General features: G+C 41.6%; 1 protein-coding gene across 1 annotated transcript; it reads right to left on the reverse strand.

The window, feature by feature from the left end:
* Positions 1-392: 392 nt before the first annotated feature.
* Positions 393-27319, reverse strand: lrrc4ba (leucine rich repeat containing 4Ba). Its single transcript, XM_026340988.1, has 3 exons — positions 27214-27319; positions 6904-7450; positions 393-4334 (listed from the first exon to the last, which is right to left on the reverse strand). The coding sequence occupies exons 2-3, from the start codon at positions 7147-7149 to the stop codon at positions 2427-2429; spliced, it is 2154 nt and encodes a 717-aa protein (XP_026196773.1). The 5' UTR covers positions 7150-7450; positions 27214-27319; the 3' UTR covers positions 393-2426.
* Positions 27320-27650: the final 331 nt, after the last annotated feature.

Raw genomic sequence — 27650 nt, forward strand, 5'->3', positions numbered from 1 at the left:
GCAGAAGTAAAAAAATTAAATAAAAAAAAAAAAAGGATCCAGTGTTGACCATTTCACATTCGCTATGTCTCTTCTCAAGCAGAGCCAAAGAGATACAAACAGTGATACTACAATTAAAATTGATTATAACAAAAAGTAAAGAAAAAAAGAAAAGGGGAAAAAAAAAAACAGCCACCAGATTTCACAGACTTAAACTGCCATTTTATGTGCCAGGTTTTTTTAATTTTCAAAGTGACCTCTGCTAACAGAACATCTCTCATAATCATAACCAGTGTAATTAGCTAATTATAATAACAGTAACAATATTACGATAAAGATAACACTTGATTTAAAAAAAAAATCAAACTAGATAAAAACCCAAAATGAAAAACACTTATAATAGTTTTGTTTTTTAAAAGAGATCTATAAGTTCTATATTTTTTCATTTAATTGTCCTTTTTCTTTAGAAAAAAATTCACCCACCACTGTGTACTGTACTATATGCCACTTTCTCCTTTTCTGAACGAACTTAGCTTACCTTTAAAAATGCTTGGCAATGTCTGTCGTCCATTTAGCTCCCTGCTGCAATGAAATCCACTCATACACGATAACACTGAGATACAGTTGTGAAATAATCCTCTGCAAAGGAGCAGTCTTCATCAAAGGTTTGTGTCCCGTCTTTAATGCGCGAAAAACATGAGGGATCCTGACTGCTTGTGACATCAGAGCAGACGAGTTTGTGAGGGCTGGATTGAGGAAGCCATTTTTAGGCCGGGTTATTTCCTGCCGACGCACGTGGAGTTCACTTATTGGCACAAAGAGTCTGTCCCATTAGGCCAACAGTCCAACAGGATCAGCCATAAAACAACTTCAGTGTCTCATACAAATGAACAAAAGCACTTCTCAGCTAGTTTTAGGCAGAAGTAGTAATAATAATAGTCAGTTGAATGATAACAATGATAACATAGCAGCGATAATGTCATATCATTGAGATAGATCTTACATGTGGAAATCAAATGCAGAATTTAGGAGGCATGCTAAACTAGCATGTGCAACTTTTAAGTAATATGTAAGGAAACATACTCTTAATTATGAAATGTGTTTGTCATTAAATGGCCATTATGACAAATAAAGCTAAATCCTGTCATCATTATTATCATTATGATTATTATTATTACTACTATAGCTATACTGTAATACCAAATGATGAAGAACTGCATTTCATATTTTCTCAGCAGAATGCAGAGCTCTCCCTTCTCCGATGACCCTGTTTATGTAAATGCAAGAGGAGAGGGAAAACACGTTGTGTGCTACAAAAACGTCGAGCCCAAAATAAATTCACTCAAACACTTTGCAAGGTTTTTGTTTTAGAGCCTTCTTAATGGATGCCACATGTGTCCATTTGCACCAACATGCGGTCATCTTGTTCCAAGTTGAGAAATTTTGTAAGAGAGGGCCACTACAACAGCTGGGTGTGTGTGTGTCTGTGTGTGTGTGTTTTAAATATATTCTTCAGATGTTGTAGTTTTCAGTCAAAAGCTTGATAAAGATTCTTTATAATTTATTTCTTTGAATGAAAATATATTTATGGTATATATAATATGTACTTTCAGTTGTTTTTATATCTGTCATTGTCTTTTATGTCATGGGATTTCTCTTTTCCCATGTTAACACACTCAGTTTCTTTCCTCCTTCAAAGAAGACAGTAGCCAGTAAGGTGTGAAAGGGAAAAAGAGAGAAAGTGAGAGTGATACCCCTCCAGAAAAACAATTGTTTTTGCACCGTCTCCCTGCAAAGTACTAGTCTGATTCATGCGTCCTGGACAGAATCTCTGCACTGCTCTAATTTTGCTGCCTCTGTTTTTGTGGTTCCTGGAAACCCAGAACTGTTCTGCTCACCCAAATCACTGTTTGTTATACAGCGTCTCTGCCAAGCACTAATCTGACAACGTGCTCAATGGCCAATATTATGTCTCCCTCCAAATATATACACTGAATAGGTCTGGAAATGTGTGACACAATCTGTATAAAAGCTAGAGAGACTGACTGCACATGTGTGTTATTCATAGCTTTTCACTATGATTGTGTGGCTTGATCTTGGACTTTGGCAAAGACTATAGCAGGTTGCACAGGTAACGGAAAGCTTCTGATGTTTGTGGCTTACATCGTATACGTTTGTGTCTGATTTAGTTGAAAAGTATGCGCAGATGCTATTGTGGGACTAGTGCTGCTCAGATATCTTACTCTGTCTCCTATCTGCTTCTCTCTGTCAACAGACTGACAACACAAAGCAGTGACTATGTGAAATTTCATCTTTTCTGGAATCTGTCCATGAGGACAGTAGGGTACAATCAGTCTTATATGCGCTGTCTCTCTGGCACCTTCTGTATTACTGTCTCTATCCAGCTTCCCTTCCCTCTTAACTCTTACTTCTGCTCTCACTTATACTCAGATTTGAGTCTCTTGCACATTTTCCTTGGAGCCGCTCTTAAAAAGCAGCGGCTCATTCTGGCCTTTCCCCATTAGGCCTTTCAGAGAACTGTGGAGACCCAACTGGGGCAGCGGTAAAGAGGAAGGTAGGGTGCCACCAGTGAGTGTGCCCCCAGTGGTGGTTGGAACCTGGGAGCAGGATATCGTGTTTTGAGACTGAGAGCAAGGTGAGGGGTTGTTGTTGAGGCCCATTCCAGAACCCGTGCTCAGGCCCAGACCCTTTATGTTGTTGTTGAAGTGATGGGTTTTGTAGTAGTGGTTGAGATGCTCCGATCTGGCGAGATTCGGCAGGTTGACTATTTCTGGGTGGTGCAGCCTAAGGGTCTGCCCCCCTCCTATTCCACTGTTCCCATTCTGTGTTACAGTGGAGCCTCCTGAGATGCCACTGCCCCGACCACTGGCACCAGCCCCCAGCTCATCCTCCACATTGATTATCTCGATGGCGCGAGCGGGGCCGTGGTGTTTGTGCAACTGGTGTTGCTTCCTCAGCTTGTAGAACACCACCAGCATCACTGCTGCCATGAAAGTAATGGCTACAAAGCAGCCAATGATGATTTTGGTGGTCTTCATCACATCATCCAGGCCTGAGAAGCCTGGCTCAGTGATGGGCACAGTGAAGGTGGGTTGGGTTGCCCGAGGAGAGGAGGACGACCAGCCAACTGACAGAGAGGAGGTTGTAGTAGGAACATGCATGAAGGTTTTATTGGTGGTGACCAATGCAACCTCATCATCCCCTGCATTCTCCACTGTTTCCACAGTGACTGTTGTAAAGTAGGTGTAGTTGACACTGGCGTCAGCAGCAGTGACATTGAGGACAGCAGTTGCTGTGGTATTGCCAGCAGCATTGGTAACCATACAGGTGTACTGCCCTGTGTCTCGCAGGGTGACATTTGTGAAGTTGAGTGTGCCATCATGCAGGACGGATATCCGCACCCGGTAAGAGCCATGGGTCATTAGAGTACCATTGGGGGTGATCCAGTTGACAGACGTCGTGGAGGTGCTTGTGCGACACTTCAGCTCAGCAGCCATACCCTCAGTAACATTGAGGTCTGTAGGTGGCTCCACAATGACAGGTGCATAGCATGTGAAGTGGCTCTGGTCAAGCTCTCCAATGTACTTGCCCTTTAAGAATGGGGGAGCATGGCAACGGGCACAGCAGGTGGTGTTGCTGGGCACCGTCTCTTTCAACCACCAGCTAAGCCAAAGCACATCACAGTTGCAGACCCAGGGGTTGTGGTTAAGGTGTACCCTCTCCAGCTGGTGAAGGGGAGTGAAGAGGTCATGGGGCAAGGAGTGCAAGGAGTTATGGGAAAGGTTGAGCTCTTCCAGATTCTTCAGGTCGTCAAAGGCGTTGCGTTCAATGACAGAAACCTGTGAGTGCATTAGCCACAGCTTACGGAGAGACACCAGGCCCTGGAAGGATCCAGGTCGGATGATCTCCAGCCGGTTTCCTGACAGCTCCAGCTCCTCCAAACGCACAAGGGCAGTCAGTTTGGGAATGTCCTTCAGCCCACACATGCCCAAGTTCAGGTATCGTAGATTGATGAGGCCCACAAAAGCTGCGTCAGAGATGAAATCCAACTTCTTGAGCTCACCCAGGTCCAAGCGACGTAGCGAGGGCACGCGGTGGAAGGCATAGCCTGGAAGAGTCTCAATAGGGTTGTTGCGCAGCCACAGCTCCCGCAGCTTGCTGAGGTACTCAAAGGCATGTGATGGCACCAGTGTGAGTCGGTTGTCAAAGAGCTCCAATGTGTTGAGGTTGGGCAGGCCATTGAATGCTCCGACTTCAATCTGACGGATCTGATTCTTGGAAAGCTGGAGGATCTCAAGGTGCCTCAAATGCTTGAAGGTGTCTGACTTGATTACCTGGAAGTGCAGATAATAATAAAAATTACTCATAGAAACTCAGAAAATGTAGATGTTTATTAATGCAATTTTAAAAAAAGGTAAAAATAAAAAGTGAAATGTCTATACATTTTATTTACATTTTTAGTTTTTCCAAAAAAACTACAATATAAAAGATTAAAGTTTTATGCACTCTCTTTTTCATAAATAACACATAATATTTACCAAAATTTCTGCTTTAACAATTTAATTATTGTTAGAATTTAGAGAAAATGTGAGTGTAAATGATAGAAAACACATAAAATAAAAACATTAAACACAAGTCAATGATTCAATAGTGAGCTATGGTCTGAGGGTTTTACTGAGTTCTCTGATTAACTAAGACGATTGTAGATGTTTGATTTAACCCAAATCCCTAACCACAACTTACACAGTTGCCTTGTTTTGATTCTCTGGGATCAGATTTTGTTTCACCACCAAAATGAGGTGTGAAAAAATGTGACTAACAACTGGCTGGCTGGTGACTGATAGATCCACATTTAATTTGTAGTTCAGTGTTGATATTTAACAAGTTACCATTAACAAAAGCAAGCGCTAAACCCTTGGCTCTTTCTTTCTCCTCGGTGGTAAACCTACTGTAAACCCAGTTCTATTCCTAACACAAAGCTTATGTCACTGCCTGCATTTCACACAGACAGATTACAATCCCCTGATAATAAGATGATTATCACTGTTGGACTATTCACATGAAGTGTTACCACATGTTACCACAACTATGAAACTAAATTAATACTTCTGAAAAAATGTCTGAACATTCTGCATAACACTTTTATCTGTTTTACAAACGGCCGACCAAAGGAGATGTTTTCTGCAGGAAGACGCGATTCTGAAAATCATAGGTGCCATGGGCTATGGACACTAACATCGATGCCGGCCAATTGGAGCTCATTTGACGATAGTGAGAGCAACTAAAATTCCCTTAAATCTCGGACTCTTTCAGATAAGCGTGGCCAGAGCCCTCCGTGAGACACAGAGACTCATGGAGTCAGGCCATTGCCTTCTCTGTATGTAGAGCAGTAGTAGGGGAGGGAGGGGGGATAGGCAGTGAGGGGGCAAGAGAGAGGGGGCTGGGTGGGTATGTAAAGAGGGGGTGGGAACTGTCAAGGCAATACTCTCAGGGTACTCAGTGAAGGAAAAAATAAGCCAGAGAATCTAGGATGCCTTCAGGTGTTATTAACATTAACATTTTTAGATTTTTAATCATTTCAAGTGAGGCTGCAGGATACAGCAAAACGAATCGGAATTTGTAGGCTAAAAACGAAATGCTACGAATATCGCTATATCTTCATTTTCTTCTTCCACGTCAATGGCATCTCCGAAAACCTCACATAGCAAATGAAGTGGTGCGATGTCCCATTTCTGCTCTGCTAACATCACGAAATGTTTAATAAGATGTTTTCTTAGAGGAATAGAGGACATTCAAACTACTCTGTCCAATGTGCAGAGCGGTTTGATGTGATAAGAGAAGCACTGGGCAATTTTAACAATGTTTACAATACTAATGTAGTGAAAATGAATTTAAAATCACAAAACAACAAAGCATTGTCAGCAACATGAGGATGGATCCAATTACGCTAAATGCTGCCGCAAAGAGTAAAATCAACCCACTCTGTTTGTAAAAGTAGAGATTCATGTGCTTTGTATCGATGGTCTGTGGTTAAATGATCTTCCCTTGCAGCTGTAAAGCCACAAAACGCTGTCTAGGGACTCTAGATAAATTGGTAATGCATACAAAAGGCAGTACAGTGTCATGGAAATATGCCTTGCTTTCACTTAATAAAATATTCCCTCGTTCAGCAGAAGCTTAAGTGCCTTTTTTTTGTTGTTGTTGTTACCATTATTGCCACTTACTTTTCTGCCTTTTCTCAGAACTTAAGTTTCAAAGAGAAAATCTTTATCAACAAGTTAATCCTAACATCCTGGCTGCTAAAGCGAATGTTCTTTATGATTCAGGGTATAAATCAAAATGAGATACCTACAGTAACCTACTCGTGATGTCACTGCTTGAATTTGTTTGTGTACACATGCAGTTACACTCCATTTGTCTCTATTAATCAATAACGACATAAAGAGCTATAGTTATAATAAATGTAATCAATGACGACGTGTCGATACGCTGTGTGCTATGTGCTGAAAAGAAGCTATGAAAACTGGAAACACTGACATGATTAAATTGATAAAATGCATCTGTATGATTTATGCTGTGATGTAGCTGTAAATAAAAATGAGTGAACCCTGACCTCTAGTCGATGATGGAAATGGTTATGAAACAACCAGCAGTCGAATTAAATCATTAATATTTCCCGACAACCATTAAATTCAACAGCAACAAAGATATAAAACACCTGAATGTAGATAGATAATCTCTATGTGATATTTATTTACTAATATATATATATATATATATATATATATATATATATATATATATATATATATATATATATATATATATATATATAAACAAATCTTATCCATATCTTGTATGAAATGCAACCTGAACGAGCGACTTCCTCCAGCCAATATTTACCTGTATCGAGTTCTCCTGCAGGTTGAGGTATCGTGTGTTGACTGATATGCTTTCCGGCACCTCCTCCAGGTTTTGCCTGGTGCAGATGACTCGGCTGGCCTGGTTGGAGCAGGTGCAGAGGGAGGGGCAGGAGGAGGTGGCTCCCACCAACTCCGGCCCAGGTAGGAGTAACCGCAGTAGCAGCTGGGCCAATAGAAAAAGGAAGGGGGAAGGGCTGGGAAGGCAGGTCAGCGTGGCGATGCGCATGGCAACTGGGACATGACCCTGCTCTTTAATCCGAAGGTACAGGTGAGGTGACGTCTCACTGGTGGATTTGTGAGAAAAGGTTTTCTTTCCCTTTGGTCCTGCAGTGGCAATTTGTTCTTTCTAATTCGGCATCCTCTGAGATGTTTTGTTGTCCTCTGTCGATCTCGGCTTTTTCTCCTTTTGTTTTTTTGAATTTATTCATGGAAATATGCAAATAAACAGATGTTATTCCCTTTTTTCCTTGTGTTATCTGGGGGATTTGAGTGAGACTTTTTGTGAAGTGAGAAGAACCCAGGAGTTACTGTGGAGGAACAAAAGATAGAGACACACAGAGAGGGGAGGGGGGAAGAGAGAGAGAGAAGATATTAAAGACAGAACACAGACAGTGCTGCGTGTTTTCACCAACAGAAAATGAGCAGAACAAATAATGGGTAGACATCTACAGGCTGCTGTAGCTTATCATGGGATGGATTGTCAAAAAATCTGTGAGAAGCATTAGAACTTCTGTGTCACTGCTCATACCCTGTATCAAATCCCACATTATCCGTGAGCAGACGTTTTGTCAGGAATCAAATCCTTACACCCAGGGCAGGTGGAAGCCGCTTTCTGTAATTAATGGTTCAAGTTACAGAAATATGAAAACAAGCTATCTGAAGTAGGGCAACAAGATATTTCTGACTTTACAGAACTGCCTTTAATATGCAAACACAAATCTGAGAAAAAACAAAACATTAATATTTGAAACACTGGTAACATTGTTGTGAACAGATGATTTGCTTCACACGCCACACAGTCAAACAGTTACTTGCAAATGTTGCTTTTTGTGGAAGGCCTCAGAAATTACAGTGCATCCTGCTGTGTCTGATTGTCAGCGGAAGGTTTACATTGGGTTATAAAGCTGAAAGCTCATATTTTCACACAGTTTACCATCAATAATGAATGTACTTATTTAGAAAAAATGATAATAACACACGTCAACACTTAAGGTCAGGTTTTTGAATGACTACATTTTGATTAGAAACAAATGTAGTGTCAGCAGCATTATATTTGTCACATGGATCCAGTAAAAGACCCCAATTAATAATGAATAATAATATTTTTGCTTTCAAAATAAAGAAGAGTTCATTCAGTTTAAATAAATTTCGTGCAATAAAATAATGTCCACATGATCAATCTCATCTGTTAACACTAATTAAACCAACGTACAGCAATTAATATCAGAATGATATATTGATGTTTAAACATGCGACCTTCACGCCCTCAACTCTTAAAACAATAAGAGACTTATTTCAGTATGTGCTGCCACTCGTTGCAGTAGCATGGACACGGTGGTGGGACTAAAATGCAAATTCCATTCAATATAAACAGCCCCTCCAGCCCCTTGGAGCAGGGCTGCGTGCTCTAGGGGGCCGGAGAATGGTAGCGAATGGTGCAGTCTGCATAAACACTAATAGATGACCAGCTCAAGTCAGGCTCCACCAGCATGAAGAGGCACATAGCCCCTTTTCCTCTCTGCAGGTTATTTAGACCTGAACAACCTTAAATAAGGGCATCCGACAATCTAGATACGGTTATTAATGATGATGGTTGTAATGATGGGACTTTGACACACAAACTCATTTGACACGCTGAGCATCCTCACTTGGCACAGTAAGAAAGGGGCGGGGGGGCGGGGGAGACAAAGAATGAGAAGGAGAGAAGGATTATTAATCTGATAGATGACTGTATGGCTGCAGGCAGAGAAGGGAATTATCAACACTACAGTAATAGATGAATACTGAACAGCTGCAGAGAGTGGGCCGGAGAAAGAGGGAGAGAAAGAAAGAGATAGAGATGGAGACAGATGGAGGGAAGGTTGAGTGAAAGGGATGATGAGGAATAAAGACCCAGAGAGAGGTATAAATAGTGGGAAGAGGAGAAAAGAGATAAGTAGTAAAAGAAAGATAAAAAGTAGAGAGGGAAAATAGGGAGGGAGCAAAGTAGAGACACATTAATATTAATAATCTTTTGCTCAGTGAGAGAAAGAGAGAGACAGAAGGGAGGGGGCTCAATAGAGAGATGAATATAAAACAGGCAGAGATGGAGGGAGGGGGAATGACAACACAGCGACGCATATAAAATAGAGTGACAGAGAGATGCAGGCAAAATACAATACAGAGGGATGATATGAAACAGGTGAGATGTAGAGACGGAAAGAGAGGTTTCTTTTGAGTGGGCGGAGAGGTGGAGTTGGATATGGGTGGGGGTAAGATTGATCAGCGATGCGCAGGAAGTAGTTCAATGACATTAAAACACACGCAAGGACACTATGATAAATCATATCGGCAGCAGCATCTGTGGTCGGACAGAGCGGGACACCAGCGGTAGCTGGACTGGACGACTGCAGCGACTGCAACAACTGGCAACAGTGCAACAGTCACGAGGGACGCCGCTCTGCAACTGCTCCTCATCTGTATCCTAACTCACAGCACTGTCAGCGCTGATGGATAAAGAGGCGCCGGGGTTTTATTTTTGGATCCACTCACCTTTTTTTTTTTTTTTTTTTACGTTTTTTTAATTTCTAGCCACCTTTTATTCCCCCCGTCTTTTCTTGCCAGAGAGAACTAAGTGCCAGAGCTATTTCAGGTAGACAGCATCTGAGCAGAGTCGAAAGGTGCAAAAAAAAAAATAAAAAGCCGGTGGAGTCTGATGCTCAGGTTAAGATGGTAGCTCGGATGATGGGGGTGGTGAGTGAGAGTCCATAGAGGGGACTGAGACTAGTTGGAGCTGACAGCTGGTTAGAGCCTGCTTGATTGTGTTCGGCCTCACCGCTGTCACTATCCACATGTTACAATCCTCTCTACCTGTAACTCCCCCACCTTATTCTCATCCACACACACCCACACTGTAATGTCCACTGATGGGGGTAAACACTGCACTCACTTCACAGTTTGATCAAAGATTAACCTGCTACAATGATGCACATTAACCCTCAACACCTCCTCCACCCCCCCATTCTCTATCCACTGCACACATACACACTGCAGCTTCCTTTTCCCCCCTTTTGCTTTCTCTATTCAAATCTTAGCCAACAGAGTTACCATGGTTACCTATTCACCACAGTCTCCCACTCCGTCCAGCTGTATCCTACCAATTCCACATCCACCCCCCTCCACCCCACATCCCCAGCCCCCACCCCTCATTAGCACCCTATGCACACTCATATAGAAATGGCACGAAGCAGACATGACTGCGAATGACTTTAACGCTCTCAAAACCATGAGACTGCACTACAGCAGGCCACAGGACTGTTTTTAGCACCGAAGATGATGCTGCACTGACGACGACACACTTCACTTTGTCCAGTGTGTCGCCAAAAATGACAAGCAGACATAAATCACCAGCGTAAAGGTCAAGGTCATTTTTCCTGTGAGTGATGATGCAGTGGCAGATAAAAAGGTAAATAACTGACACTCAAATAAAATTGATACACACACAATTTTCTCCCAGAGTCAGAGACCAGCAGCTTCGTGTATATCACCTCACAGGTTTTGTGTCTTTCTGTTTTTTTTTGTCGTCACTGGTTTGAAGGGTGCAGTGTTTAATTCGGAAGGAGCTGATTACAAATGACCAATGAACCAATCGTACAGTAAGTCAGCAACATGATGACACTTGTTACGGTAGCTGTCAATCAAATCTTAACAATGCAACTACAAATTATTTAAAAATAATAATGAAAGATGTGTTAGGCTAAATTTTAACTTTGATTGTTACCCTCATTAGTTACAAAAAATAATAAAAGCAAATATAATCAGTATTTCTTCATTAACAATCGCTCATAATATTTATCATTCAGTCCCGCTCAACTCTACAGAACATTTTAGTGTCATTCAGCTCATTGTTTTGATTTTATGGCCTCAACTTTACTGTTCTGGTTCATTTGAAAACACTCTCAATGTGACGTTTTTGGGCCACAATAGGTAAGTAGGTAATATTTCCCTCTGGAGTCAGTGCCTTAACTCACATTTAGCAAACTTCAGTTAAACCATGTACAATATACAGTATACTTATGATTTTGTTCCAATTAGCTCTGGACAGCCAGCGTCTTCAAATTATATGTAATTACTGTTAACTTCCATCAAAATAAATAATATAGGCCTACATCCATTTTATTTAACTGTTCACAAGTTTGAAAAGTCTGTTCTGCATTACCTCACAGCAACAATGTAAAAATAATTGGAGATTTGATGTTAAATATACTGGATTACATACCCTAACTCAGGCTAGTTTCAGAAGCCCACTAATGGATAGAAATGAATGGAAAGCAGTGATATAATTTATTTAGTTAGCAAAACAAATTAGCACTTCATTCAGTTGAGATGTAAAGTAGGAGTGAAAGTATTAGATTGACTTAAATATTAAAAACTACTGGCATAGTCCCTTAAATGTATATATATATATATATATATATATATATATATATATATATATATATATATATATATATATATATATATATATATATATATACATAGTCAAATTGTCAACCCAGAATGTTCCCAGTATTTCTCCTAATTTGTCCCTTGAGCTCTAAAAAGCAGCATCAAAGTTAAATAAAACATTTTTTTTCCCACATGGTTAACATTACAGTTTATTCCTGGTCTTTTAATAATAACATTCAAGACCATTTTTTCAGTTGTATGAAATATATTTCTTGATGTTCTGTGCATCATTTTACACATACAGTAATTCCCTTTGATTCAGCCTGACACATTTGACATCTTTAGGATCTTGACGGGAATTTAAAATAAAGTTTTGTGCATCTGAGCAACGCTTGGTTGCCCAGTATGAATTTTTAATGCTCAACTTGCCAAAGGCTCAGTAGAGTAGGAAAGGTTAAAAGACCCCCATCTTCATATTTCTGATGCTGGCTTCTATGATGTATCCTGCACGTTTTATTTCATAAAGATTTATGTCAAACTCTAAAGGTCGGGTAATTGAGTTTGGATAATTTTACCCTCCACTACGTCTCTGCCTGTGACCACAGAGTCCTAATGTAAGGGGAATAGTTGGGTAAAAAAAAAAAAAGGAGAATAAAGAGCACGGGACTTTGTTTCTTTCTCCCTTAGAAGTAAGTGATCTGCAGTAGATTATACAGGCCATGAAAGGGCTGTGCAGCAGACATTGAACTGATACAAAGAGCGAGGGACGTGCAGAGAGACGACTAAGTGTGCGTTGACAGTCGAACACGCAACGAATCGAACAGATGGGAGTGCGCTCTTTCTCTCCAGTGTTCTGTCTGCACTTCAGCATGGAGGCCCATCAATAACGAGTCAGCACATACCAAGATGGCAGCTCATGCAGCACACACACACACACACACACACACACACACACACACACACACACACACACACACACACACACACACACACACACACACACACACACAAAGAAAATAAAAGCGAGAAAAGCTCATCATGTTAGTTGTGTGCAGTGGGAATAGATCCTCGACCTTTCCTGATCATGGTGACATCTCGCCAATCAGGGCTGCGCCTGTGAGGCTTTAAACAGTGGGAAACATGTTCTTGTGCACCTAGTTCCTGAGACAAGGAGGTAATTTAAAGTAGAACCTAACTGATTTTTATCCTTGCTGTACCGTAGCTGCTGATATAGACGCATGTCCCACAGCAGCTGCTGATGCAGCCAATTTACCCGACTTAATAACTGTACTTTCGTTTTTAAATTCAGTACATTTTGGACCCTGCTATATATAATAACTATAATAAGGTTTTTTCTGATCAATATCAATTACACTGACTAAATCCCCTAATCTGAAATGAATTAAAAGATTAGATTCCACAGAAAGCAATTGTGTTTTTGTTTCGGTGCAGACTTCTGTTGCCCTGTGTTCTGTACTAACAAATGTTTGAAAAGCTTTACCACCCCGAGAAAAAATAAAATTCTGTGGGAAACTGGCTCCTTTGATCTAGACAGCATCAATATCAGCCTTAACAGCCCACATAACAGATACCAATAAAAAACAATTCACAGTCTTGCAGAATTTGCAGCACACAAGATGTCAGTAAATAGGGACAATGCTTGTGGTCTAATTGCTTGCTGCTAGAGGAGAGGTAACGTAGCAGGGTGATGAAGTGGGCAGGAGTAAAAAACACACAACCAGCCATCAACTCTTCTATCTCCCAACATCCATGAGTACATGTCTCCTCACAAACGGACACAGTCTTGGCACCTCGAGGCATCGCCAGGGGGCGAAGTCTCAGGGGGAAAAGTCCTGGTGTTGAACAGAGGATCATCCCCTCTCCCCTCTGCCATCTTTCAGGGGATTCTTTTGAACTCCTTATTTGAGACTCCAACTAAATTTTAGGAGCTCAATTCAATGTTCAGCTCACTATATCTCTCTTAGGATTGTGAGGTGTGTGGTAGATGTGTGATAGCATCTACTAAAAATAATGTTTAAATGAACATAGCAATATATGAAATATATTAAAACATGTTTTAATTATCAGCGGCTGAAGACATAGCATGTTTTTAAGTCTCAAAACGTGATTAATTAACACTGAATGTTGCATAATGCTAAAAAGATTCTTGGTGCAGTGGTGTGGCTGCTGCATGAGAACGCTTAAATTTGAGAGACAGTAAGCATTTAAAAAAGATAAGATAAGGCTTTTCTTTTTCTTTTTTTTTTTTTACAAATGTTGAAACTCAACTCATGTCTACAGATTTATATTTTAATTATAAATTAAAATTAAATATATATAATATATAAAAAAATATATATATACAGTGGCAAGAATTAGAATTAGAATTAGATTTTTATGGTTTTCTTCTTTCATTTGTCATAAAACGTGATCTGAACTTTATCAAAATCAAGAGTATTAACAAATATGATGTGTCTATAATATTAATACAAAGAAATTCTGATATTTCATGTCTTTATTGAGTACAACCATAAAAACCTAATAGCGATAGTGGAAAAACTATGTGAATAATGAAAAAAAATAAAAGTAAGAAAAAAAGTTTGTAGATGTGGACTAGAGCTCAACAGACAAAAACCACTCAAGAAGAGTGAAGAATGTGCTTATGTGAGTCATGCCTCACCAAAAGGATTCAGAGGATCAGAAGAAGAAGAAGATCAAGAATTGTTGATTTACATAAACCTGGAACAGGTTAAAAAGTGATGTCAAAGACCAGTCTACAGTTAAACAATCTACAAATAGAGACACTTTAGGACTGTGGCTACTCTACCAAGAAGTGGGCGGCCATTCAAAATTAACCTAAGAGCAAAACAAACACTCAATAATGAGGTAAAGAAACAACTCAGACTGACAGCCAAAGATTTGAAGGCATCATTGGAACTGGCTAACATCAGTGTTCATGAGTCTACAGTAGGTAAAACATTGAACTAGCTGAGTGTCTACGTCAGGACACCATGAGGGAAGCTGCTGCTTACTAAAAAGAACAGTGCTGAATGCCTGAAGTTTGCCAAAGAGCACATGGACACTGCTTTGCTGCATCAGGGCCTGGCCAGCTTGCAGTGATTGGGGGAAGATTAACTCCCAAGTGTATCAAAAAATTCTTCAGCATAATGTAAGAATGTCTGTGCGTCAGCTGAAACTCTGTAGAAGTTGGGTGATGCAAGATAAAATTCCTCCTGTACGATGTGCAGGACTGATCCACAGCTACAGGGAGCGCCTGGTTGAGTTTATTGCTGCCAACTTTTTCCACTTTCACTATGAGGTTTTATGGTTGTAAAGATATGAAAGATCAGAATTTTTGTGTTATTATTTTAGGCACATTATATTTATTAATACCCTTGACTTAGATGAAGATCAGATCATATTTTATGACAAATTAATGCAGAAAACCATGAAATTTCAATATATATATATGTGTGTGTGTGTATATTGACATTGACGACTATGATTCCCATGATTTAAAGCCTTAACATTCAGTGGTCGGTCGCAAACATAGATAAAGTAGAGCAGTCATGAAGTTGGTCAACTGACTGATTAGCTACCATAATCTGCAGGTCATACCAGATGGAGTAATGTTGCACCAGTAAACCCCTTGAGTGTAATAAATTGAACAATGGTCTATTTTATTGCTTATGAATTCAGTTTTTCATTTAAAGGAGAAGAATGTTTTATTTCTCCTGTCAAAAGTTGCACAGTGTCACTTTAAAGCTCTGTGTAACCGCACAGTTGGGTGATATATCTTCTTATTAACAAGAGAATCACACACCAATAGTCAAGTGAATTATGATTCATCTAAAAAAAAGGTTATATGTTATCCCAATAACAATAAAATATTGACACACTGTGTAGCCACAGAAGCTTTAACATGCATGACGTAGCATTAAAAGTATTCAAAGACTTACTCTTCAATGAAGCACTGAATGCTTAAGTGTCTTCATGCAACATCCGACTGTCTATGAGGGAGACGTGGCCGTTTTCTCATCATTTGACCAGCAGACAAAATGTCTTCTAAATACCATATCAGCTCAATCATAATTTCTTAAAGTGATTCAGGTTTTCAAAGGGGCCGGCCCCCCCAGTGAAATCCATTTGAACACAAAGCGCCAAACCAAATCAGTCTCATCTCGCTGCTTCTTATTAGAAGGGAATATGACGGACCACAATACAATCAAGTAAGAGGCTGCAGTGAGGTCTTTCACTTTCCCAGACGTTAATTTCTCCAGGCTTTCCTGGGCCGAGGTGAGGCTGCTCTATCACTAGTGTGATCTCAGCGCTGCGCAGCTCATAAGAAGCAGACAAGTTTAGGATATGATAAATCAGCGCTAATATGATTACCCTCAGTGTCTGCTGGTTAGCATAAAACAACCACTACATTTTCACTTAGCAGGCACTCCTCACTCAGCCTAACATGTCTTGTTTGTCCCAGGCGGGCGGAAAAGAAGCAGCTCATGCAGAATAACATAGAGTTCATACAGACCAGACTAAATATTGTTTTATTTTTGAAAAATTTAAAATCCAGTAGCCTATATAATAATAATAATAATAATAATAATAATAATAATAATAATAATAAATTCCTTTTGTTTTAGCATCCCTCATGTCAGATGGTGATCCTGCCACATAAACATCTCCCCATGCTCAGGCCATTATGATCCCATCCAGACCTTCCACAGTCCGCCACTCACCAGCAATCATTTTTAGTCCAGTCTGCTCATCTAGCCTCATTTTTCCTACACACTCAGCCCCATCCTGGTCCCAGGGTAGTCTATCACACTTAAAGCTTACACTCTTCACAGGCACTTATAAACATTTAAAGCATTTGACTAACCGCCAGGCAAAATTGACTCTGGGATGAAAGACCAGGGGGCTTTTAGAAAAATGAAAAGGGAAATTCTGCATCAACACAGAGAAGCCCTGATTTAATGGGGGGGAGAAAAAAAAAAGCAGTTTTATTCTGCAGAAGAAGCCGAGTCACGCACGGGGTTTTCTCTTTTTAATGATGGAGGCGCGTGGTTGGGGGTGGAGATACAGAGGTTATGACAGAAGGTGCTCGTGTATAGTATTTAAGTGAGGAGCGGTGGGGGGACGCCGCTGTATCGTGTTGTGCTGGATGAGAGGGAGGAAGGCTCCCCCACTTCCTCCTCTTCTGTCTCCTCTGTCGGCCTCCTCCACTGTGTTTACCCTCCCACCCCCTAGCACTGAAAAGAAAGCTGAACAAGTGCTGGCCTTGCTGGTGAATGAAGCCCTGACGTCACTTGCCCACACACACACACACACTAACGCTTGTAGTGTATCTACAAGGACTGTGACTAACGGCATACTAATGTCCTTTGTTTTGTCTCAGTTATACCTCATTCACCTCTGACTACCAGGGGAAGGGCCCCCACAGCTTATCGAAACGTTTAGAGGGAATAGATGTTTGTACAGGTGAATCTATGATGCCAGATAGATTTAAGGACAGGTGTGTGTTAGCGTGTGCCAACATGCTACCTGATTTAGGTGAAAACACCACTGTTGCATTTATTCATTTTTTTCTCCCTGTTAATACACATGATGATTTCTCCACCAATTTACTGCAGGTTTAAGTTAAACCACATCTGAGGCTGCCTACCTGTTGATTCAATCTGTGTTTAATAGCTGATATCAGTAAGTTGGTGGAGGAGGAATGTGGTCCACTATTATTCATGGATTCATGTATATCTGAAAACATGTAATTAACAGTGGCACAACAATCATATGATTCCTGATACACATCGCTCTGACACAGACAAGCAAGTGTACAAATCCTTGAAAAGCACAGAATTCATGCATAGAGAACAGAAAAACGGTGAAATGATTTCCCAGCTTTCTAAACGAAGCCTTAACATGCACCCGGCAGCATGCAAATCTTTTTTTGGGCTACATCGTCTAAAAGTACAGTGGGAATATTGGAGAGTGTGTACAAAACAAAACAAAACAAAAATATAGAAATAAAAGTAATGAAAATGACAAAAAACAAATAAATAAAATAAATCAAAGAAGCAGTCGTGAATCTAAAGTGTGTGTCTCAGTGTCATTTTTAGGACAAAACAGGACGTGACTGTTAACTGTAAAAGCCAGAAATACAAGTATAGTACAAATATACAAGACTTATTTTCAAACTGGAGCCTGGGAACTGCTTCTTTTTTTAACCTCTTTTTATTTTCAGGCCTGATTATTTGTCTGCTAGTTAGCAGAGAAATGTGAATAGATTTCAATTAAATCCTGTAGAAAATCAAATAACTAAGAGATGAGACATTCTTTGGGCCGAGCCTTGGTACAAACACACATTCAGCCTTCTGTTTCATATATATTCCAATTTCAAATGTTGTCAAATGTTATTAAAATGATACAGTGCATGTACTGTACTCTCTAGTTAGTGGTGACGTACGGGTAAACCAGGATGATCACGTACATTGATTTTAATGTAAATGTGTCAAATCATAAGCCGAAGATGCTCTGAAAGGGATTCTTCTACAGTAAACATGTTCAACAACATGTTTACAGTAGATTCATGATGAATAAGAAGACACAGTATCATCTTTCTGTTGTCATTAATACCTCAATATTATAATGTAGTAAATGCACTTGGATGTCTTCTAATGCATTGCTACCACTTGAGCTAATCTGTCACTTTGTACTTTAAATCTGAACCCACAGAAGGTCAAGTGAGCTTATGATTGTATGATAAACTATTAATTAGACTGGAACTCCTCCTCATTCTCTCCCTGTTTACTTATTAATCCTCTTAATATGATCTCATGACAGGACACACAGCCTCAGATGATGTTACACTCACATTTTGTGCGCCTTTTGCTACAAGGAACCCTTTTTCATTTGGTTACTGGAGCAATATCACAATAAGTGCTTATTTTTAGAAAACAGTGTTACAGCGCTGATGAGGTTTTCCAAAAGAGGAGCCTTCAGCGTTCCACATTTTAATCATCACTCATCCTTGTCAAATAGGATATACTGCAGCCCCCTCTGCAATGTATCTGCCTCCTACCTCGCCCTCCCACTCAAAATGTCCAAAGACAGCGGCGTTGCTCTCATTAGGATGCAGGATGCAGAGAGAAGCCCTGATCTATTCAGAATTGCTCCTGCAGGAGCAGGAACCTCCTCCCTTTCGGAGAGAGGCCAAGAGCTGCAGATTAAAAGTCGCTGTGTTCATCACCTTGCTAAAGCACTGCCACTGACACACATTACATTACCTACCCCACGTGTTCAAAATTCCTAACTGGGGGCTTCATACCACTTGTCATTACATGCTGGGATAAAAGTCTTTTTAGTGTTAACATCTTCACATTCACTACGCCAGCCCTCAACTTCAAGTGAAATCCACTTATTGCTGTCTGTTCTGTGGCACCGCCTGGTCGGGACGCTGATTTCGGGAACAATTAATCCGTATTTAAGGTTGTTAAGTGTGTTGATGCACTCAATTCCTGCCCGCTGAGGGGGGAAGCCGAAGCCACCAGCTAATCAAAATGTCTCTCAGCCATTTACAGAGCAATATAAACCGCACAATTTTGGGGGGTTGCACCGAAACCTTTTTCCAGTGTTTCTGAGCTGAGCGTTTGTTGCTCCCAGCTGTTTTGGAAAAGAGCACTTAGTTCAGCATTTCTGTGTTTCACGCTGCCCTCGCTTTCCTTTTTTGTGTGTGTGTGTGTGTATGTGTATGTGTTTTCTTTCGGGGGGTCAAACTGTGGCGTGTCAACTCTGCCGCCACGTGATTGGTCGCGTGTGTATGTTTGGTGACATTTCTGTGATGAGGTCAGTCCATGTTGTATTCGGTGTGTGTATCTTGTGTTACTCTGACATGTTTGGGAGTGAAAGCGACAAGGTTTTTTTTAGGTCTATGTAGCACGTGTATGGGCAATGTTTCTTCAGTTACTTTAAAAACTTAAACACAAACTTTCTCTGCTCCCGGATTGAATTTCGGTTCAAGTATTAAGGAAGTCAAAGACTAATGTAGCTGTTTGCATTTCAGTAACATAACAGGTTGCATTTGTTGAGACAGATGAGCTATTTTTATTTGGATAAAACCTGAGTTGGGTGTTTGTTTTTCTTTCACTGACATTTCTGGGATTATTGATGCATTAAAGTGAGTGTTCTACAATCTCTCATCAGAAGCGTAACTGCAGTTGGCTGTCAAATTCACATCACGCTCTTAACAAAGTATACTTTCGCTTCTTTTGGGCTGGATTTTCTGTCAAAATACTGTTGCCTGTGAATACAGTGCAGTTTGGCAGCTAGCTTTCATATCTTAGAGTCTGAAGAATTGCACCAGCGTGTGGACGAGTCATCAAGTCAGTGAAATGTGATTCAGAGAAGTCTACACACAACTGCATCACCAGAAAACGTTACCATCAAACAGAATATGTTTACTGTAACTAATCGTCTATGTTACACCATAGAAACGCTGTTTTTATATCAGAATTAAATTTATGCAAACTAATGCATGAGTATTGTTTTACACTAACATAGCGTCTTTTAACAAACCTTGAAAATACAAATATTTGACTAAAACACACAAACTGAATTAAATATCCATCACTTTAGACAACACTGTGAGATTCTGGAGAACCAGAAACATTTTGGTCCTCTATAAGTGTTGCCTTTTAAATTTTTGTTTCTTTCTTTGTGTGCAGTGCCCTCTGCCATTTATACTTCTGGGGCCATTTATAGTTTACACTATGAAAGTGGTGCATAGCTTCAAAATATAAATCTAACAACTGGGGCCTGGTGAGCAGCACATATGCATGCAGCTCACTGATTCTCTAATTGGAGTGAGAAGGTCACTTACTTTCAACAACGCTGTGCAACAGCTGCACTTTGGAGCTAAAGTTAACGTGAAGTCAAGTCTCTCATGCTCCTTTTGTGGACACACACTCACATGAGCGTTTTAAGACAAAATGCTTGTTTCTAATTAGAATAAGTGATTTTACAGCAAGCATTCCTGTACTATTCAAGCTCAAGGTCATTAATACGGCACTGCACAAAGGGAGTTGTGTCTTCCCATCATGCTCCTTGTTTCAGAAAGCGACATAAGAATAAAACATAAAATAGGATGAATTTAGAAATGAATGAGTGAACAAGCAAATGTGCTATTCTGTAGCTATAAAGGCAACATCATTTTATTGTTACCATTGCTGTTATGATATATATGCATATCATGAAATAACAATGCACTGGATTAAACAAAAAAATAGTTAATAAAGAGTAGTGCACTGCCAGGATAACAGAAAACTGTGGTGGCAATCAGAAACACAACATGCAATAATCAGTGTCCTATTACAATGAATGAAGGAGATTAACACAGAGAACATTAAATATATACAGGAGAAAGAAAGGGGTGGTGTAACATCAGCAGTACTCTGCAGATTTCACACTGGAACAGGGCTCAGTGTTTAATGAGGATTTTAGAGGTAAAAAAAAAAAGAAAAAGAAAAAGGGAAATAAACGTTGTGATCGTGTGGAGCAACATGTGGAGCAGAGGTAGATACCCTTTAATTATGTGTCCATCTGTTTGTGCACCTCCAGCTCCATGACTGTACACAAGACCTCACAGGTTTATATATAAATGGCTGCCTTGTCCCAAACAAACAAACAAACAACAACAACCAAAAAAAAAAACGTGTGCATGCATGTGTGATAAGCAACACTCTCTTGGCCTCCATCCATTCAGGCCTCGCCCCAGCCTTCTCTATGAGTGACACGCTGACTAATACACAGACAGATAAACACTCACACTGACAAACATGATAAGGCTTTGCCCACGAAACAATGACATGGACTGACTGATGGACATCTCCATGGAGACCAGTCACCAAGACTGACACGGTGTCTCTCGTGGCCGAGCGCCATGCCAACTAAATCAAGAGAGGTGAGCGACAGGAAGGAAACAGAAAGGGAGAGACAAGGAGCGATAAAGAGTGGAGACACGCTGTGCGGCACCACAATGATTACAAAGCAGCGCCGAAATATTCTAGAGTTTGTGCAGATGCAGTGCAGATCTGGTCTAATGGGCCACGTGATCGTTTTCCCCTGCCCTCAGATCTGCTCCTCTCACACCTCAGTCTCACCCCCATCACTCACACCTCTCCATCACTTTTTCTCCTTTTCACCCTCCTCCATCCCTCCACACCCCCTTCCCTTTCCTACACCTAAGGCATGTTTATCTCCACACCTCACCTCCTCGGCTGATTTCTCCACCCTTCTCCTCTCTGCGGGTTCTTCTCTCCACCCCTCTCTCTCTCTCTCTCTCTCTCTCTCCCTCTCTCCCACGCTGTGTGAAATGGAAGCTCTCACAGAGACCTGAGGTTGCCATAGTAACCTGCCATAGTAACCACTCACCATCTTGCGTGTCTCCGTCACGTTGGCGGGGGCTCGGGGCGTCCGCGGCCCTGCTCTGCAGCTCCCAAAGCGGGGTGTCAGTTCACTAAATCCTGCAGCATGATTGATGGAAGTCTCTGGATCGAATCTGTTTTCGCTTTTCAAAACTTCCAGAACGACTACATTTCCAAGGAGGATAACAATTGCTATCTGCAGTTGGATATATTATTAGACATAGGTCACAAGAGGCGCACAGCTGAAAGGAAAATTGGCTGTGAACACTGTTAATAGGCTTTTATGGTTTCCATCGTCCTCCATTTTAATAAAATGACCAAATTAGGACTCACTTAGACAAACCCATGTATGGAAAATAGCACATTGCAATACCAATTAATAACCATTGTTTCAATAGTCTGCACAGGGAAATTTGAGCCTGAATGCTTCACTGCTGCACCACCCAATCCAATGCTACCACAAGAGAAAAGTGCAAGAGGGGCAAAATATATAAATAAACTAGTACAACTGAGTCAACACTCTACATATATCGTGGAGAGTCCGGGGAGTTGGAAAACAAACAGTAAAGGCATGTTCGGGTTCACATGATGGCACTGAGAGTAATCATCCAAACCATATGGCCGAATCTGTGATTTATAACAGTGATGGTGCACAGCTCCACTAACTACCTCCTCTGTGGCTCTTAGTGGCCTCGGGGGACCACTGCTGGCATGTCTCATCGCCCTCCTCTGGAGTCACCATCTCACAGTGACATCAGCGCTGCCCCCCTGTCGCTGCCCCTGAAAATAAGACAAACCTCCGACCAGATCCAAAAAAGACATTTGATTACGTGTCATCTTGTGCGACAGTGCACCCACGCTTCTCTCCAGGCGTCTCATCATGATCTCTCAGAGCGCCGTGGAAACCAAACCTGTCTGTGTCAGGCTTGAATCACAAGTAGTGACAAAAAAACAACGAACAGAAAAAAAAAAAAACTGTTAAGTTATACACTTTGGTCATTGGGATTATAAATCCTTGTTTACTGCTCTGTTACTTGTGATCTGCATCATCAATATTTATACTGTCATCATAATCAGCATCAGTATGCCACTACTGTTGTGCCTCAAGCCAGCAAAGCCAGCCAGTGAGGCAGACGGAGGAAAGGCCCCAGTCTGACTCTGCAATGCTGTATTGAGCTCTTATGCTGTCACTGACCCGAAACAAACTCCCTCAAGACTCTGTGCCTAGATGCAGCCAAGCCGGCAGTAGCTGCAGAGCATGGCGGTCACCGAGGCCTGACCGTCTTCATTAGCCAATCACATTTACTAATACTTCATCTAACCAGGAGAAGATAATATCGTTCCTCTTTGCCAAACTCGATATCCGGCACGTTGGGCTGACTGCTCTCTCTGGTCAGCTCTTTTCAAACTGCATAAACTCAACAGCATGCTTACTGCTTCAGTCTCTGGAGCTACCGCGTTGACACGTGAGCGAGCAGCCACTTTTGACCATCTTTACTAACACATGATCAGATACTTGGCTGAGCGCGGCTAGACGCATTAACAAACTCATGTAGAGGGAGGGGAAAGGAATCGCCTCGGTCCACTTTTAAGGCATCTCTCTGCGCTTTAGGCCATGATGAGAATGTATTCCTCGGAGGAAATTTTTCCGTTTCTAATTATGTCAGTTCAATGGATTATAGCATTCATTTTGTGTCATTAACCATTGCCATTCTTCCAACTATTATTCAATAATTAATGCCCGGACAGCCATCATGATCCCCAAAGGGCCAACACCCAGGCCTGGACGGGAGACTCAATCAAACCAATCATGGCTAATTATATCCACCCTGCTATCATAGGCAGCTTAGCATCTCTGTTGCAGATGGGTCAGTGCTCATGCACTCCCAGCCCCCGGTTGCTGCGACTCAAACTGTGCCATTTCATGCGCAAAAACAGAATCTCAGATCTCCGTCTCTGGGTTCAGGCATGGCTCGTGCACGTGGAGACTGGCAGCGTCATCACATGAGCCCAGTCTCTCGAATGGGGGCTCGTTGCGCTGCGTTACGAAGGGACAGCCGGAGGTTGCTCCCACTATTTGCAGCCTATCGTGGCTAATCAGCAACTCTCTCTTCACCCTTCAATCTGTGTACATCAGCAAGTTGTGCAGCCATCAATCAATGACACCCTTGTATGAAGAGATCAGTGACCAGCCTGCCCTGATTAGAGCAGTTTTAGTGTCATGTATAATCTCTGTCTCTCTTTTGCTCTCTGCCGTACACACAGGTGATTATAAACACACATGCGCGCACAAACGTTCCCACACTCACTCAGACAGCAAATTTAGGGCAACGGTTACTCTCTTTGCATTCTAATGTAGCAGCAGAGACGTCCCTCTGAATTAATGCAGTCCTTTGTCCTTTTAGGTACAGTAAGGGGACGGAGAAAGGCAAACGACACTAACCGGATTGAAGGCTTCCTGGCTTCATTTGAGAGACGCACGGATGGTTGACATTGGGAAATATTTTAGGGGGTAATCATTTATATGCTGAACTCCTCCTGTGCCCTTTACCACCTCGTGTGTTTGTTTTGGGAGGATTTGCTGTGACTTTTCCACATCTCCCCTGGAAATAATCTGTAACGTTTCCACAATTCCACCAGCACTGCATCGGTAGGGGGCTGAGCATTATCTGAAAGTCACACCTTCCCTAAAGACCAGGTGTGCAGGTGTAATTTACCATGTCCCTGTTAACCTGCTTGCTTGTTTTCATCAGGCTCATCGGCCATGCATAAGTGGTGCGGCTTGGAAATTAAAAAGCAGCCTGTCCTGATTCCTCAAATGACTGAAATTGCTCAGCTGGTGCTTGCTTTGCAACACATGACACAGCTGACAGTAACTATTTGTAAGATGACCACATGCTATCTGTCTTCTTTTATTTATTTAATAGTTTTGAAGCCTTGATGATGGAAAAGGATAACTGATAACTTTGGAGCTGGTTATCGTAGCTTCAACGTTGAGCAAACATTCGAATTATATTCTTTTACTCAACCGCAGTTCGAAGCTACCAGTTGAACAGTCAAAATGTGGAGTTTGTTAAAGCTACAGAAGTGGAATAGACTGAATAAAACATTCCCGCTGCATCTCATTATCTAATCTGTGTTAACCTCTCTTTGTGGATCGTGACATTGTGCAATTTTAATATCGTGCATAATAGGTCAAGAGGTACACTGTGACTTTGCGCCTTTAGGACTTAAAAGGAGATGTGACCCAGGTTCTGTGTCACAGTTCTGCTACTTCCAGGCTTTTACTAATTCAGTACAACAAGTTACTGAATTTCACTGCCACCAAATTCCCAAGAACGAAGCATGTAGGAATTCATAAAACTCCTCCATCACAGATCCTGAATAAACTACTTTCTTCTTTTCCTTAGAGTGTCCGCATTGTCTTAAATGGCTGCCTTTTAGTGAGTATTCCCTGTTTGAATTCATTTTGGCTTAGGTAATGCTTTGGTTTGGGGCAGCGACAAAGTTCAGGACGAACAAATTTCACTGACATTTCGGCCCTGCTCTCGCAGCAGCGAGACGTCTTGATATTTTGAAGCGCTGCCCTGAGCTGGGGGACTTTGCCTTTAAATGTGATATCATGTGACAAGCCTCTCATGAAGCTGGAGCCTTGCAGTGGCTGTACATACTTCAGCTCATCAGCTCACTTTTATACATAAAAGCCCAAAATATGAGTTGATAAAATACGTACTTTTACAAGCAACATAAAAGCTTAACATGCTCTTAAAGTTTTATCTATATAGGCCTGTTTCAGATCTAAAGGAAAGAAAATACATTTATGGTATGTGTTGCGGTCTTTCACTGTATGATTTAGTTACAATGGTGTAGATGTTTACAAGTACTATAACAAGTTTTATATGTAATATGGCTGCCTGAATAGACAACGCAGAGAAAAACGCAAGCAGCAAAACAGTAGGGGCCTGTGGGGAAAATCAAAAATGACACCAGCCATCTTCCTGCAACATGTTAAACACAAATATATATATATTATATTTAAAAGACTCCATCCAGAAATTTCTTTAAAGTCTTTCTTCCCATGCAAAACTTGCAGAATAGAGGCCCTCAGTGCATTAAATCCCATTCCTCCTTATGTACAGTTAAAAACTCACCCCTTCACCCCACGCTCCCCTCTCTTGTCTAATCCTGCCCCAGTGCCCCACTTCACCTTCCAACACCCCATTAATAACTTATTCTCTCTATCATAAAACTCCGGAGATCATCCAGCTGGTCCACCACTCACACTCTGCCAGCAATCTCCTCCTGCCAGTCCCCAGCCCGCTCGGATTTCTCTGAAACACTGCACATTAGCATTTAAATCCTCTCATAACCATATCATTGTGTTGCAGATAGAGGCAGTAGATCTTCATTCATCAGCTCTAATCTATCTGCTCCTTGTTCTCAGCCGGAGGGGCCCCGGGCTCTGACTCAGAGTTTAACCCACCGCACATAAGCCGCAAGGTGCCTGCGCATTTTCCTCCAAATCTGGGGTCATCAGCGAGGGCCAGTGATGGCAACTGAAGCCCGGCACACACATTAACACTATAAAGTGGTCCGATTAGCCAGATTTAATTGAGTCCATTTGAGTGAAAGCTGCGCGTTAACCAGATCAAACATTAAGCCCTGTAAACAGCGTGCCCCACTGTGGATCCTCCGCTTATCGCCGAGGTTCGAGCGCATTGAACTGACAAATACATCAAAATAGACTCAAAGACAACAACAACAACAACAAAAAAATGAGAGTGTGAGAAAAGTTTGACTTGTGGATATGAACCGAATCCGATATTTCGAACTGCGTTTCTTTTCTCAATCTGGTCTCACACGCGTCTGTCTCGTCATACGTGTAATTCCTGGACATCAGACACCTTGCAGAGCCGCGCAGTCCCGGTGGACACCGAAACCAGGATCTCTCTCTCTCACACACACACACACACACACACACACACACACACACACACACACACACAGGAGAGCGCATCGTCACATCAGGTCTTGAATGCGGATTTCCATTCCAACGCATTAGTAGTTTGTTGCGCGTATAGGGCAAGCGCGCAAACAGTCCGGAGGCGCGTACACGCACACGCACACACACACACACACACACACACACATACGCAGCAGACAAACCCAATCAAAGCAAACGAGATCTGCATCTCGACTGAGTGAATGTCATCGACTCTTACCTTTTATTTTCCGATGCTGATCCAAGTCCCGAAACACATCTTGGTCCACACGCGCCGGGTCGGTACTCCGAGAGCTCTCACCTTCCCTCAAATAACAGCGTATTCCACTGCAGAGCCGCCGCCGACGCTGTCTCCTTCTCTTCTCTTCTCCCTCTCCTCTCTCTCTCTCTCTCTCTCTCTCTCTCTCTCTCTCTCTCTCAGATTGATTCACCCTCTCCAAGTGCTGCGCTGCCACCGCTGGTAATGAGAATTGTCTCAGAAATCTTCAGGTGGATGGAGCCGCTGTTCGTCTGTGGGGAGATTTTGGACTACACTGCTCCTCCTGCTGCTGCTGCTGCTGTTCGTGCTCCTGCTGGGACATTGAATACGCAACTTTATATATTTATTTACTTTTTTATGCAAAGAAAAAACATTAGAAGGACTACGGGTGCAGTCTG

This window comes from Anabas testudineus, chromosome 8, assembly GCF_900324465.2.
Source record: "Anabas testudineus chromosome 8, fAnaTes1.2, whole genome shotgun sequence".
NCBI lineage: Eukaryota > Metazoa > Chordata > Actinopteri > Anabantiformes > Anabantidae > Anabas > Anabas testudineus.